This window comes from Oncorhynchus gorbuscha, linkage group LG18 (genome assembly GCF_021184085.1).
Source record: "Oncorhynchus gorbuscha isolate QuinsamMale2020 ecotype Even-year linkage group LG18, OgorEven_v1.0, whole genome shotgun sequence".
Classification (NCBI taxonomy): domain Eukaryota; kingdom Metazoa; phylum Chordata; class Actinopteri; order Salmoniformes; family Salmonidae; genus Oncorhynchus; species Oncorhynchus gorbuscha.
Window position 1 is genome coordinate 15,615,874 of NC_060190.1, and position 15,366 is coordinate 15,631,239.

Genomic DNA, 15,366 nt, shown 5'->3' on the forward strand with positions numbered 1-15,366 from the left:
TCCGCCAGAAGTACCAGTCAGCCAGGATCTGCCAGTCGGCCAGGATCAGTTAGATCCACCATTCAGCCAGGATCCGCCAGTCGGCCAGGATCCGCCAGTCGGCCAGATCCAGTCGGCCAGGATCCGCCAGTCAGCCAGGATCAGTTAGATCCGCCATTCAGCCAGGATCTGCCAGTCAGCCAGGATCCGCCAGTCAGCCAGGATCAGTTAGATCCGCCATTCAGCCAGGATCTGCCAGTCAGCCAGGTTCCACCAGTCAGCCAGGATCCGCCAGAAGTACCAGTCAGCCAGGATCTGCCAGATCCGCCAGTCTGCCAGGATCCGCCAGTCTGCCAGGATCCGCCAGGATCCGCCAGGACCGCCAGTCGGCCAGGATCCGCCAGTCGGCCAGGATCAGTTAGATCCACCATTCAGCCAGGATCCGCCAGTCTGCCAGGATCTGCCAGTCTGCCAGGATCTGCCAGTCTGCCAGGATCTGCCAGTCTGACAGGATCCGCCAGTCGGCCAGGATCTGCCAGTCGCCAGTGCCGCCAGTCTGCCCAGCGCCGCCAGTGCCGCCAGTCTGCCCAGCGCCGCCAGTGCCGCCAGTCTGCCCAGCGCCGCCAGTCTGCCCAGCGCCGCCAGTCTGCCCAGCGCCGCCAGTCTGCCCAGCGCCACCAGGATCCGCCAGTCTGCCAGGATCCGCCAGTCGGCCAGGATCCGCCAGTCGGCCAGGATCCGCCAGTCGGCCAGATCCAGTCGGCCAGGATCCGCCAGTCAGCCAGGATCAGTTAGATCCGCCATTCAGCCAGGATCTGCCAGTCGGCCAGGATCTGCCAGTCGGCCAGGATCAGTTAGATCCACCATTCAGCCAGGATCTGCCAGTCGGCCAGAGCCTTTTTCTCAAGTCAGCCCAGCGCCATCTGAGCTACCCGTCTGCCCAGCGCCGTCTGAGCTACCAGTCTGCCCAGCGCCGCCAGTGCCGCCAGTCTGCCCAGTGCCGCCAGTCTGCCCAGCGCCGCCAGTCTGCCCAGCGCCGCCAGTGCCGCCAGTCTGCCCAGCGCCGCCAGTCTGCCCAGCGCCGCCAGTCTGCCCAGCGCCGCCAGTCTGCCCAGCGCCGCCAGTCTGCCCAGCGCCGCCAGTCTGCCTAGCGCAGCCAGTGCCGCCAGTCTGCCAGGATCCGCCAGTCTGCCAGGATCCGCCAGTCAGCCAGGATCCGCCAGTCAGCCAGATCCAGTCGGCCAGGATCCGCCAGTCAGCCAGGATCAGTTAGATCCGCCATTCAGCCAGGATCTGCCAGTCAGCCAGGATCCACCAGTCAGCCAGGATCCGCCAGAAGTGCCAGTCAGCCAGGATCCGCCAGAAGTACCAGTCAGCCAGGATCTGCCAGTCGGCCAGGATCAGTTAGATCCACCATTCAGCCAGGATCCGCCAGTCTGCCAGGATCCGCCAGTCTGCCAGGATCCGCCAGTCGGCCAGGATCCGCCAGTCGGCCAGGATCCGCCAGGATCCGCCAGGATCCGCCAGTTGGCCAGGATCCGCCAGTCGGCCAGGATCAGTTAGATCCACCATTCAGCCAGGATCCGCCAGTCGGCCAGGATCCGCCAGTCGGCCAGGATCAGTTAGATCCACCATTCAGCCAGGATCCGCCATTCAGCCAGGATCCGCCAGTCTGCCAGGATCCGCCAGTCTGCCAGGATCCGCCAGTCTGCCAGGATCCGCCAGTCTGACAGGATCCGCCAGTCAGCCAGGATCCGCCAGTCAGCCAGGATCTGCCAGTCGGCCAGAGCCTTTTTCTCCAGTCAGCCCAGCGCCATCTGAGCTACCCGTCTGCCCAGCGCCGTCTGAGCTACCAGTTTGCCCAGCGCCGCCAGTGCCGCCAGTATGCCCAGCGCCGCCAGTGCCGCCAGTCTGCCCAGCGCCGCCAGTGCCGCCAGTCTGCCCAGCGCCGCCAGTGCCGCCAGTCTGCCCAGTGCCGCCAGTCTGCCCAGCGCCGCCAGTGCCGCCAGTCTGCCCAGCGCCGCCAGTGCCGCCGATCTGCCAGCGCCGCCAGTGCCGCCCAGTCTGCCCAGCGCCGCCAGTGCCGCCAGTCTGCCCAGCGCCAGTCTGCCAGCCAGTGCCGCCAGTCTGCCCAGCGCCGCCAGTCTGCCCAGCGCCGCCAGTCTGCCCAGCGCCGCCAGTCTGCCCAGCGCCGCCAGTCTGCCCAGCGCCGCCAGGATCCGCCAGTCTGCCAGGATCCGCCAGTCTGCCAGGATCCGCCAGTCGGCCAGGATCCGCCAGTCGGCCAGGATCCGACAGTCGGCCAGATCCAGTCGGCCAGGATCCGCCAGTCAGCCAGGATCAGTTAGATCCGCCATTCAGCCAGGATCTGCCAGTCAGCCAGGATCCACCAGTCAGCCAGGATCCGCCAGAAGTACCAGTCAGCCAGGATCTGCCAGATCCGCCAGTCTGCCAGGATCCGCCAGTCTGCCAGGATCCGCCAGGATCCGCCAGGACCGCCAGTCGGCCAGGATCCGCCAGTCGGCCAGGATCAGTTAGATCCACCATTCAGCCAGGATCCGCCAGTCTGCCAGGATCTGCCAGTCTGCCAGGATCTGCCAGTCTGCCAGGATCCGCCAGTCTGACAGGATCCGCCAGTCGGCCAGGATCTGCCAGTCGCCAGTGCCGCCAGTCTGCCCAGCGCCGCCAGTGCCGCCAGTCTGCCCAGCGCCGCCAGTGCCGCCAGTCTGCCCAGTGCCGCCAGTCTGCCCAGCGCCGCCAGTCTGCCCAGCGCCGCCAGGATCCGCCAGTCTGCCAGGATCCGCCATTCAGCCAGGATCTGCCAGTCAGCCAGGATCCGCCAGTCGGCCAGGATCCGCCAGTCGGCCAGATCCAGTCGGCCAGGATCCGCCAGTCGGCCAGGATCAGTTAGATCCACCATTCAGCCAGGATCCGCCAGTCGGCCAGGATCTCGGCCAGTCAGGCCAGGATCAGTTAGATCCACCATTCAGCCACCAGTCAGCCAGGATCTCAGCCAGGATCCGCCAGTCTGCCAGGATCAGTCGCCAGTCTGCCAGGATCCGCCAGTCTGCCAGGATCCGCCAGTCGGCCAGGATCCGCCAGTCGGCCAGGATCCGCCAGTCGGCCAGGATCCGCCAGTCGGCCAGGATCCGCCAGTCGGCCAGGATCCGCCAGGATCAATTAGATCTACCATTCAGCCAGGATCCGCCAGTCTGCCAGGATCCGCCAGTCGGCCAGGATCTGCCAGTCGGCCAGGATCAGTTAGATCCACCATTCAGCCAGGATCCGCCAGTCTGCCAGGATCCGCCAGTCTGCCAGGATCCGCCAGTCTGCCAGGATCCGCCAGTCGGCCAGGATCCGCCAGTCGGCCAGGATCAGTTAGATCCACCATTCAGCCAGGATCCGCCAGTCGGCCAGGATCTACCAGTCGGCCAGGATCAGTTAGATCCACCATTCAGCCAGGATCCGCCAGTCTGCCAGGATCCGCCAGTCTGCCAGGATCCGCCAGTCTGCCAGGATCCGCCAGTCTGACAGGATCCGCCAGTCAGCCAGGATCCGCCAGTCAGCCAGGATCTGCCAGTCGGCCAGAGCCTTTTTCTCCAGTCAGCCCAGCGCCATCTGAGCTACCCGTCTGCCCAGCGCCGTCTGAGCTACCAGTTTGCCCAGCGCCGCCAGTGCCGCCAGTATGCCCAGCGCCGCCAGTGCCGCCAGTCTGCCCAGCGCCGCCAGTGCCGCCAGTCTGCCCAGCGCCGCCAGTGCCGCCAGTCTGCCCAGTGCCGCCAGTCTGCCCAGCGCCGCCAGTGCCGCCAGTCTGCCCAGCGCCGCCAGTGCCGCCAGTCTGCCCAGCGCCGCCAGTGCCGCCAGTCTGCCCAGCGCCGCCAGTGCCGCCAGTCTGCCCAGCGCCGCCAGTCTGCCCAGCGCCGCCAGTCTGCCCAGCGCCGCCAGTCTGCCCAGCGCCGCCAGTCTGCCCAGCGCCGCCAGGATCCGCCAGTCTGCCAGGATCCGCCAGTCTGCCAGGATCCGCCAGGATCCGCCAGTCGGCCAGGATCCGCCAGTCGGCCAGATCCAGTCGGCCAGGATCCGCCAGTCAGCCAGGATCAGTTAGATCCGCCATTCAGCCAGGATCTGCCAGTCAGCCAGGATCCACCAGTCAGCCAGGATCCGCCAGAAGTGCCAGTCAGCCAGGATCCGCCAGAAGTACCAGTCAGCCAGGATCTGCCAGATCTGCCAGTTGGCCAGGATCAGTTAGATCCACCATTCAGCCAGGATCCGCCAGTCTGCCAGGATCCGCCAGTCTGCCAGGATCCGCCAGGATCCGCCAGGACCGCCAGTCGGCCAGGATCCGCCAGTCGGCCAGGATCAGTTAGATCCACCATTCAGCCAGGATCCGCCAGTCTGCCAGCATCTGCCAGTCTGCCAGGATCTGCCAGTCTGCCAGGATCTGCCAGTCTGCCAGGATCCGCCAGTCGGCCAGGATCTGCCAGTCGGCCAGGATCAGTTAGATCCACCATTCAGCCAGGATCCGCCAGTCTGCCAGGATCCGCCAGTCTGCCAGGATCCGTCAGTCGGCCAGGATCCGCCAGAACTGCCAGTCAGCCAGGATCTGCCAGTCGGCCAGGATCTGCCAGTCGGCCAGGATCTGCCAGTCGGCCAGGATCAGTTAGATCCGCCATTCGGCCAGAATCTGCCAGTCGGCCAGGATCCGCCAGGATCTGCCAGTCGGCCAGAATCTGCCAGTCGTCCAGGATCCGCCAGTCGCCAGGATCCGCCAGTCGGCCAGGATCCGCCAGATCTGCCAGTCGGCCAGGATCTGCCAGTCGGCCAGTCGGCCAGGATCTGCCAGGATCAGTTAGATCTACCATTCAGCCAGGATCCGCCAGTCTGCCTGGGTCCGCCAGAAGTGCCAGTCAGCCAGGATCTGCCAGATCCACTAGTCAGCCAGGATCCGCCAGTCAACCAGGATCTGCCGGAACCACCAGCCAGCCAGGATCTGGTAGATCCATCAACATGCCTGAGCTTCCTCTCACTCCCGAGCTTCCCCTCAGTCCCGAGCTTCCCCTCGGTCCCGAGCTACCTCAGTCCAGCGGGGCCCGTTTTTAGGTTTCCTGGGCCAAGGTTAGCCGCCAAGGTTAGGGACACTAAGGAGGTGGACTAAGACAATTATGGAGTGGGGTCCACGTCCAGCGCCAGAGCCGCCACTGCGGACAGATGCCCACCCAGACCCTCCCCTATAGGTTTAGGTTGTGCGTTCGGAGTCCGCACCTTGGGGGGGAAGGGGGTTCTGTCACGTTCTGTCCATCGTTCGTATGTGTTTTCCTTGTTTTAGTGTTGGTCAGGACGTGAGCTGGGTGGGCATTCTATGTTGTGTGTCTGGTTTGTCTATTTCTATGTTTGGCCTGATATTGTTCTCAATCAGAGGCAGGTGTTAGTCATTGTCTCTGATTGGGAACCATATTTAGGTAGCCTGTTTTGTGTTGGGTTTTGTGGGTGATTGTTCCTGTCTCTGTGTTTGCACCAGATAGGACTGTTTAGGTTTTCACTTTTCTTGTTTTGTATAGTCTGTTCATGTATAGTCGTCTTTATTAAAAACATGAATAACCACCACGCTGCATTTTGGTCCGCCTCTCTTTTACCAGAAGAAAACCCTTACAACATCTCTCCACAATAGTGTCAAATCTTCATAAATGTGTTCAATTATAAACCTACTGATGTCTTGCCACAGTTTTCTTACATGCATACAATGCCAAAAAAGATGCAACACTGTTTCTGGGTGGTCATTACAAGAGGAGCAATTTGAGTTTATGTTTTCCTTAAACTTCTTCATATAGTGGTTGGCAGGATAATATTTATGAATAATGTTAAAGGAAACTTCCTTAATTTTGTTAACAAGTAGGTATGTTTGTGGCAACATCCAAACTTTTTCCCAACAGATCTTATCAATAAATCCATTCCAATAAGGCACGACATAAGGTATAGATAGAACATCCTGCTGAAACAAGGATCGTAATCGCTCTGTTGTTGAATGGACCAAAAGGGAAACAAATCTTTCCTACTGATGAGTCAACAGGGTCAACAGAAGGTAGGCTCTGAGGGTCAGGTCTTGACATGTTCCTGAATAACATAGCGACACCTGAGGGAATGGCATCTAAAACAATTGCGAAATCTTTAGGTGTTACAGGGACCTTGTAAAGTGATAATAATTCTTTATAACTGAGTAAAAGACCCTCTGCATTTACCAGTTGGCTCACCAATAGGATATTATTTCGGAACCAATATTCTAAAAACAAAGAGGTATTTTTATACAATATATCCCGATTATTTCATATATAATATCTGTGTGGAGAAAAATTGTTTATAAATTAAGGACCATGACAAGAAAACCTGCCAATGAAAAGCAGAAAGTTTCACTGGAACTTTGTCAATATTATAATTGCAAAACAACATGAAGTTAAGGCCACCAAAAGTAGAGAAGACATGATGAGGGATACAATTCCAGATAGAAGTGGGTCTTCTTAGGAATTGTTTTATCCAATTGATCTTAAAAGTATTATTTAAAGTAGTAAAGTCCAGAAAATTCAGTCCACCATTCTCATAAGTGTTCATTACAACAGTTTTCCTAATGTAATGGGTACGGTTTCTCCACAGAAAGTTTAAAAGCATCTGGTCTATCTCCTTGCTTATTTTACTGTCAAGATATAAAGATAGAGCACCATATGTTAGTCTAGAGATACCTTCAGCATTGGTTATTAAGTCCCTCTGTAGCCATTGATTTAGTTTCTATATGTAAGTAATCCATACCCAACCCATACTCCTCATGACGCACTCACATCCAAATCTCGTTTTTGGACGAGACTGACTTTACTGGTCTTATTTACATTTTGTAGTCAATTTTGACACTGTAATTAATGTTTCTGACTCATATCGATGCCACATAGAACCAACTTCTCTGGTTATAAACGGCCTAGGAGGCAGTCCCCCTTTATTAAGATGGCTGTGACTGGTATGTAGAAGTTGAAACAATGCATGAAATTAAAAAACAAGAATTCATTCCTTGGGTCAAAGTTTATAAGGCTGTGCCAAACCTTGACTCATGCAACAGAAATGTTCTGACGAGCTGCTGCAAGCCATAGAATAAACGGCCTATTGATGGGAAAAGGGGGAAAGTCCCAAATGTTCCCCATAGTCTTTCATTGAAATATAGTACAACCCATTTCCTTTAAATTAGCGTTCCTCTTTGAAGAGTTGTTTTCACACTATTGTTTGAGTTCTTAGATGTTTGAAATCAACTCTTTCGTGACAAAAAGGTCTAAAAACACCCCTGAGTACAGTAACCTGCTGAGGAACTACCTTAGGAAGGGGCATACAACACATATGAATGAGAAATGGTGATCGGTACAACCAACTCTTTCTTGGCTTACCACTCACTCCATCACTTCTCCATGAAACATCAAAAAAATACCAATTTCTTTTCTTGTAGCCTTCCAGGCTTGAGTGGGTAGGGAATGTGGTGGGAGTTGGTCAACATTCCATCTCATTTCGAAGATGCCCCTGTGCCCCTGAAGTGGACAAAGCACTGAGAAAAGCTCCATGGAGAGATGGGGATGGAATGGAGAGGGAGAACAGTTACTCGCTTGCCCTTTAGTTAATGGACTAGGCCTAAAAGCTCCTTCTCCTTTCAACTTCTCAGAGGCAGACCGAGTAAAGAGGTCTGGCAGCTCTGCAGGTCCCATGTAACAGCTCTGTCTGTGTAAGCTAACCATCCCCTTTTATTCTTGCTTTGTCCAGTCCTAAGAGAGAGAGGGAGAGAGAGAGAAAAGGGACAGACATTAGAAGACCACTTAAGAAATTCAGCCAGAGAGTATGACCAAAAGATCATTCATTGACCTGTCACTGCTCAGAGGAGCTGCGCTGGTCTGGTTTAAGTCAAAACTGTAGAGTTTGGAAAACTGTCCTCCAAACTATTGGTGCCAACTTGGTGCCCATCAGAATACTACATCTCAAACCAAGTTAGCTGAACTTTGCAGAAGATTTGTATAGCTTTGGCTTTAGTCGTAATAGTCAGGGCCTAAGGAGTTGAATAACAATTGGTACTTTGGATCGTACTTTTGACTTTGTCCCTTAGGACTCTGGTTCATGATATATGGGAGAAGTGTGATTCATACAGTAAGCTGACCTAGTACAAGCTTAAAACAGCCAGGCAAGAATATCTCCAAAATGCCAAAAGGGGAGAAGGATGAGGCGGAAGGGCATAAAGTATGTGCTTGGTACCGATAGGCCGCTGTCACCTCTGGTCTGGGATTACCACGGAAATGCGATCGTAAATCCACCTGACTAATAACCATGACAACTGCCCAGAGTGCAGGAAGTCGTGCCACAGCCTCGCTCCCAGTGTGGAATTAGTGTCAACTTTTGAAAATGTTAACTTAACGACTTTACGAACTACCTCGGCAAAGTCGCATGAGTCACTTGCATTAGAGCCGGATCATTTTAGACACCATTACGGGGGCCAAAAACTCAGCATTTTGGGATAATCTGGCCCAACAGCAATTAAGTATTGGATGAGTGTCGACAAGCTGTGAAAATAAACTGTAACGCAGTGTGTCGTGCCAGGGCGAGAGAGACAGAGATAGAAAGAGTCACCACATTCTGTCATTTGCAGGGAAACGGTTGGCTGAAAGTGTGAAATGCAGCGTGGCGTTGTTGGCAAAGATTTCCTGTTGTCGGTGGCGACAACACAGTTATTATTAGACTTCATGTTTTATTCAAAGTTGCTCTTAGCACATGGCTTGTTTCCCATCACATAAGGTTGCCTTGCTGGTGGCAGACCAAACAATGGAGCATTAAAATGCAGATGCACTGAGGAATATACACACCTATCAGAGGAGAGGCATCCAAGCAGCACGTTGCTATATCAACACGGCCTAGTGTGGGGTACAGCACAAAAGGTCAGAACACGGCAGAAAATCTCTTCGTCTCACGCTACCACCATGTTCAATCTCAAACGTAAGCACTGGTAGTGGGCTGGTGATGAAGCAGGCAGAGGCTCTCTGTTCTATAGCGGTGTATTGTTTTAGTGGAGATGTAGCCTTCATGTTACTGGAGCCTGCAGCGTCTCCTATATCTTTGTTGTTGGCAGCTACTGCAGTGCTGATGTGGGAGGAGAACTGATGACCCTGGAGCTGAGGCAGTCAGTCTGAACACACACACACTCACACACACACACTTGCACACACACACACACACACTTGCACACACACACCACTTCCACACAGCAGACCACATAGGTCCAACAGAGAGGTCAGCCCTGTGGGTCAGCCATCAGTGACACCCTGCCAGGCTCCTCTCTCTTTGCTGTTGTCTCCCACCCTGGGGTGTTCCACTAGAGGTCATCCACCACTGAGGGGTCAAGGTATAGTCAGAATTCTACATGCATATTGAGTTGCCTCACACCCACAACACTCAAGGGACAGTTTGGGGGACCTGACCTGTTCCCTCAGAGTAGAACTGTCACAGCTTTTACACACAAGCTCGGCGCAGGAGAAAGGCTTGTCGGGTACAGTGGTTAGTGATTTACTTAGTCAATTTACAAAACGCTCATGGACAATCTAAAGGGCACTTCGGAGTGATGAGTGTAGGTGTGTGTCACGCTAGCGCAGAGGGTGATCTTTTTTGTTATTTTTTTACTTGGGAAACAAAGTGGCATGAACACTCACTAATGAAGTCTTATCTATCTGTCTGACTGTGTGATGATGATAGATGACTCGAGCTAAAAAGGGTTCAAATGTTTTTGAACTTCGCAAACCTTCGAAAAACTTTATAACACACTCTCAGAGATCCTGTTACTGCAGGATCATTTGCAGAACATCTGTGTTTTCACCCTTGTTCTACAACATTAATACATTGATGAGTTACTTGAATATGCTGTCTGTGAGATTGAGATGTCAGTCAAAACACCGTCATAAACATATAGTACCAAATGTAAAGACACATTCTATCCATTTGACCATGTCTAAGCAATGACGTTGAAAAAGTTAACACTGAAACCTATATCAAGTGAAAGCACTTCCTTCTTATGAATGAGCCAATCACGTGAGTGGGAGTGATTTCTGCAACAACACTCTCACCCTTTGATGTTGGCACCCAATCAGAGCAACATCTCCTATTATATTACAGTTTCCCTTGACTTATCATTAACCCATCACTCTCTCTGTCACACACACTTTCTCTCACTCTCTTTCAGAACAGCAGCAAGAGGTAGTTATGAGACATACCCTTCTCAGAGATAAGTACAGCAGCCCCACAAAGCCTCCTTACCTTGCTAAAGGAACCTACAAGGAAATGGGAGGATTTATTTGAGAGGGAGCTCAGAAGGACTCAGAAACAGTTACTCAAAGAAGCAAGGGACAAGCACTACTTCACATTGGGGTGAGTCAAGTTTGCTTCTGTATTCGTCAGACCTATCGCAATATAACTTATCTAGCTGTACTTTTAAAGGCCTAGTGCAGTCAAAAAAGTGATTTTTCTGTGTACAAAACACTCTTTCAAAACTATGGGGTGTGATGGAGTTTTGGCCTTTCCATGGTGAGATCACATTTAACAATAAAACCGCTATTCGTTTTTTAAATGAAATTAGATTTTTGTCAACAAAAATCTATTATAATCGAGACATGGGTGGAATAAATCATGTTTATCTTGAACAAATATAAATGAAACAAGGTTTTCATTACGATTTATGTTTGGTTGACCTGAACAAATTGGAAAGACTAATTCTACATACAGAATTTTATGGAAATGAGCCCAATTGAACCAAATTAAGGCCGGTCTACACACCACATGAGGGACAGAGTTTTACTGTGTGTGTGTTGCAAATGTATTTCTTGCTCTTGATGTGTACTGTCTTCCTGTCCTTCTTGGGTCCACACACATTGCAGCGCTTCTTCTTGTTGCCACCGGCTGCAATCTAGAATGATTAAAACATTTATTTCAGGAATTTTACTTAACATATCACTAACATATAGTTACAGCAGGCCAAGGTAGGAGAGTCAGACACACACACATATAACAACATCACTCACACTTACTTCTGGTATTGGAGTTGTTGGGTTCTGTGGGTCTTGTTGGGTTCTTCTGCACCTTGGTCGATTTATGACAGGGAGTTTGAGGATAGCGTGCGTGACAAGAATAACAGTGAATACATCAAAACTATGAAATAATACATATGGAATCATGTAGTAACCAATAAAGTGTTAAATAAATCTAAATATATTTTCTATTTGAGATTCTTCAAATAGCCACCCTTTGCCTTGATGACAGCTTTGCACACTCTTGGCATTCTCTCAACCATCTTCATGAGGTTGTCACCTGGAATGCATTTGAATTAACAGGTGTGCCTTCTTAAAAGTTCATTTGTGGAATTTATTTCCTTCTTAATGCATTTGAGCCAATCATTTTTTATTGTGACATGGTAGGGGTGCTATACAGAAGATAGCCCTATTTGTTAAAAGATCAAGTCAATATTATGGCAAGAACAGCACAAATAAGCAAAGGGAAATGACAGTCAATTACTTTAAGACATGAAGGTCAGTCAATACGAAACATTTCAATAACTTTGAAAGCTTGCTCAAGTGCAGTCACAAAACCATCAAGCACTATGATGAAACCAGCTCTCATGAGGTCCGCCATCGGAAAGGAAGATGCAGAGTTACCTCTGTTACAGAGGATAAGTTCATTAGAGTTACCAGTCTCAGATTGCAGCACAAATAAATGCTTCACGGAGTTCAAGTAAGACCCATCTCAATATCAACTGTTTAGAGGAGACTGCATGAATCAGGCCTTAATGGTCGAATTGCTGCAACAACAAAAAACACTACTAAAGTACACCAATGAGAAGAAGAGACTTGCTTGAGCCAAGAAACATGATTAATGGACATTAGACTGGTGGAAATCTGTTCTTTGGTATGATGAGTCCAAATGTTATATTTTTGGTTCCATTTGCCATGTCTTGGTGAGATGCAGAGTAGGTGAACGAATGATCTCTGCATGTGTGGTACCCACCGGGAAGCATGGAAGAGGAGTTGTGATGGTGTGGGGGTGCTTTTCTGGTAACACTGTCAGTGATTTGTTTATAATTCAAGGCACACTTAACCAGCATGGCTACCACGGCATTCTGCAGCAATATGCCATCACATCAGGTTTGCGCTCAGAGGGACTATCATTTGTTTTTCAACAGGACAATGACCCAAAACACACCTCCAGGCTCTGTAAGGACTATTTGACGATGTAATATAATAATAATAATATATGCCATTTAGCAGACGCTTTTATCCAAAGCGACTTACAGTCATGTGTGCATACATTCTACGTATGGGTGGTCCCGGGGATCGAACCCACTACCCTGGCGTTACAAGCGCCATGCTCTACCAACTGAGCTACAGAGGACCACGAGTGATGTAGTGTTGCATCAGATATGTACTTTTCTTGTAAGGATCAATCAGTTGCATGAGTAAGTGCACTGTGTTTGCAACAGGTGAAGGTGAATATCCGGTAGACTGAGTGAGAGGGACATACTGTACTAGTTTAACATGACCAATGTGTAACTTATGTCTCTCTATAGGAGATCAAGTCAGGAGACACAAGATGAACCTATTTACCCAGCAAACTGTGATACTTTGGCTCTGTGTTGCTGTCACGCTCACGACAGGTAAGCAAATCACGTTGAAACACTTCATAACATTAAATGGAATGGTTTAAGTCAGGAACAAGCATTAGTAGAGCACAGCCATTCCAAGAGAGCTATGTGAAGAAACTAACTCCAATATCTCCTTAATCCACAGAGCTGGTGAAGCTAAGCACTGTTGACTCTCTGATTGTGCCATGTCACCAGAGTGTTACCCTCCAATGCAGAATCTCCACCTTCCAGGAAGGGCTGTCAATCAATCATCTGGCCTGGGTCCGGCAGGACGGGAAGTGCCTGTGTGATGTTAACGCGACTGGAGTGATGGGGACCCACCCAGGGAACACACCTAGTGCCATGGAGTGTAGTTATACCCCACAGACACAGCTGACCCTGACTCTGCTGCAGGTACAGCCACTGGAGCAGGGAAAGTACTTGTGCAAGCTGCGCTCCAATCAAGGAGTAAAGGAGGTCACCACAACTGTGAAGCTGCAAGGCGAGTGTCCTAGCCCATTCTCACTCATGTAATACTGTCATAACCTAGACATCTGTCAAGCATGTATTCCCAAAGACTTTGACAAGAGGCTGGTGGGAGGAGCTATAGGAGGACTGGCTCATTGTAATGGCTGGAATGGGTTAAATGGAATAGTAGTCATGTTTGACTGTTCCATTAATTCCATTCCAGCCATTACAATGAGCCAGTCCTCCTATAGCTCCTCCCACCAGCCTCCTCTGCAATTGGTATTTTGCACTGTTTGTCAATATTGCATATAGGTCAGTGGTAGCAAATGGACATTGCCTAACCACCAGGAAGTACAAGGCACTTTATAGTGCCTCCACTGAGCAAAATGTATGACTAATGGTGTCAGGGGACTTACGGAAGCACATTGCACCATTTCTCAAGAACCCCCCACCTCAGCCATATTCTTTGTGTTTTAAAAGAACTTGCTCTGTTTCCATTCAGAGTGCTACAGGGAGGCCCAGTCCAGTGTCAGTGATGAGGGCCCAACCTGCACCTTCACTGAGGTCTACCCTGACGGAGAGGTGCACTGGTTCCAGGGACACAACAATGTGACTGGGGACCCTAAAATCAAAACTAAACAAGTGAAGGATGGAACATTTTTGACAATAACTAGTTCTCTGAATAGAAAGACCATCTCTGGGGAAGGTGCCTACAACTGCTCCCTGTGGATCCCTAGTACCGGAGCCTACCTGACCTCCAGCTTGGTACCAGAGCATGGTGAAGCCAGGGTTGAGGAGCCCAATGCCAATGGGGCAGGGGCCATTGGTCCTGTGTGGAAAACCTTTCTAGTCCTCCTGAGTACTCTCTTCCTGGTGTGATGTCTGAAAACGAACATTAGCAAATGGACCAGGAAGCACCAGGATCAATTAATAAAAATATGGAAGAGCCATTGTGTGAGGTTCCTTTCATGGTCCAAAAGTTTCCTTGGCTGCGTAGAACAAGGAAATGATGTCCAGGTGAGAGAGGCTGATAACCTGGTGGAAACGGGTAGAACTGTCAACCTATTGTGAACGCACCCTTGTTGGTCTGCCAGTGCCAGGTGTATGTGATTGTTAATTAAAAACGGCAAGCAGCAGTAGAAACAATAACAAAGCTTACTTCACCCCCATTTCGGTAAAAAGCTGATGGATGGGACTGGAGAAATGTAACCATTTCAAATTCATAGAGAGAGCTTTGGATGCATGGACCCGCAAAACACCAGTCAACAGTGATGAGGCGACTCCGGGATGCTGGCCTTCAGGCAGACTTCCTTTGTCCAGTGTCTGTTGTTTTGCCCATCTTCATCTTTTCTTTTTATTGGTCAGTCTGAGATATGGCTTTTTCTTTGCAACTCTGCCTAGAAGGCCAGCATCCCGGAGTCGCCTCTTCACTGTTGACGTTGAGACTGGTGTATTGCAGGTGCTATTTATTGAAGCTGCCAGTTGAGGACTTGTGAGGCGTCTGTTTCTCAAACTAGACACTAATGCACTTGTCCTCTTGCTCAGTTGTGCACCGGGGCCTCCCACTCCTCTTCCTATTCTAGAGTCAGTTTGCGCTGTTCTGTGAAGGGAGTAGTACACAGCGTTGTACGAGATCTTCAGTTTCCTGGCAATTTCTCACATGGAATAGCCTTCATTTCTCAGAACACGAATAGACTGATGAGTTTCATTCGAATTTTCAGCTGTGCTAACATAATTGCAAAAGGGTTTTCTAATTATCAATTATCCTTTTAAAATGATACACTTGGATTAGCTAACACAACGTGCCGTTGGAACACAGGAGTGATGGTTGCTGATAATGGGCCTCTACGCCTATGGAGATATTCCATTAAAAATCTGCCATTTCCAGCTACAATAGTAATTTACAACATTAACAATGTCTACACTGTATGTCTACACTGTATTTCTGATCAATTCTATGTTATTTTAATGGACAAAAAAATGTGCTTTTCTTTAAATAACATATATATTGAGGAATGGACCAATGGACCAGACAACATGATAAAAAAAAAATATATATATAATTTATTTTATCATGTTGTCTGGTCCATTCCATTCCTCAATAGGTGGCCTGTCACAAATATATCTTATACTACTTCTACTAATATCTTATACTAATTGAGGTGTTCCCCCTCATTAACAGGAACTTTTAGTAGTCTGGTAATTGTGCCGTTTTAGGTGTCCCTAGTCAGCAAGTGTTCAATATACACTGG

The 15,366-nt window shown here is 50.2% G+C and overlaps 1 protein-coding gene across 2 annotated transcripts in view; it reads left to right on the forward strand.

Moving 5' to 3' along the window:
• LOC124003970 overlaps nucleotides 1–14,062 on the forward strand; it is a 42,743-nt gene extending 28,681 nt beyond the window's left edge. Inside the window, exons 2-5 of one of the 2 annotated variants that reach the window (XM_046312670.1) lie at nucleotides 10,220–10,404; nucleotides 12,593–12,679; nucleotides 12,813–13,148; nucleotides 13,617–14,062. In XM_046312670.1, the coding sequence (XP_046168626.1) occupies nucleotides 12,616–12,679; nucleotides 12,813–13,148; nucleotides 13,617–13,993 (777 nt within the window). In that variant the 5' untranslated portion in view covers nucleotides 10,220–10,404; nucleotides 12,593–12,615 and the 3' untranslated portion in view covers nucleotides 13,994–14,062. The remainder of the gene's footprint in view (nucleotides 1–10,219; nucleotides 10,405–12,592; nucleotides 12,680–12,812; nucleotides 13,149–13,616) is intronic. The other variant, XM_046312671.1, reaches the window with a different exon arrangement.
• Nucleotides 14,063–15,366: the final 1,304 nt, after the last annotated feature.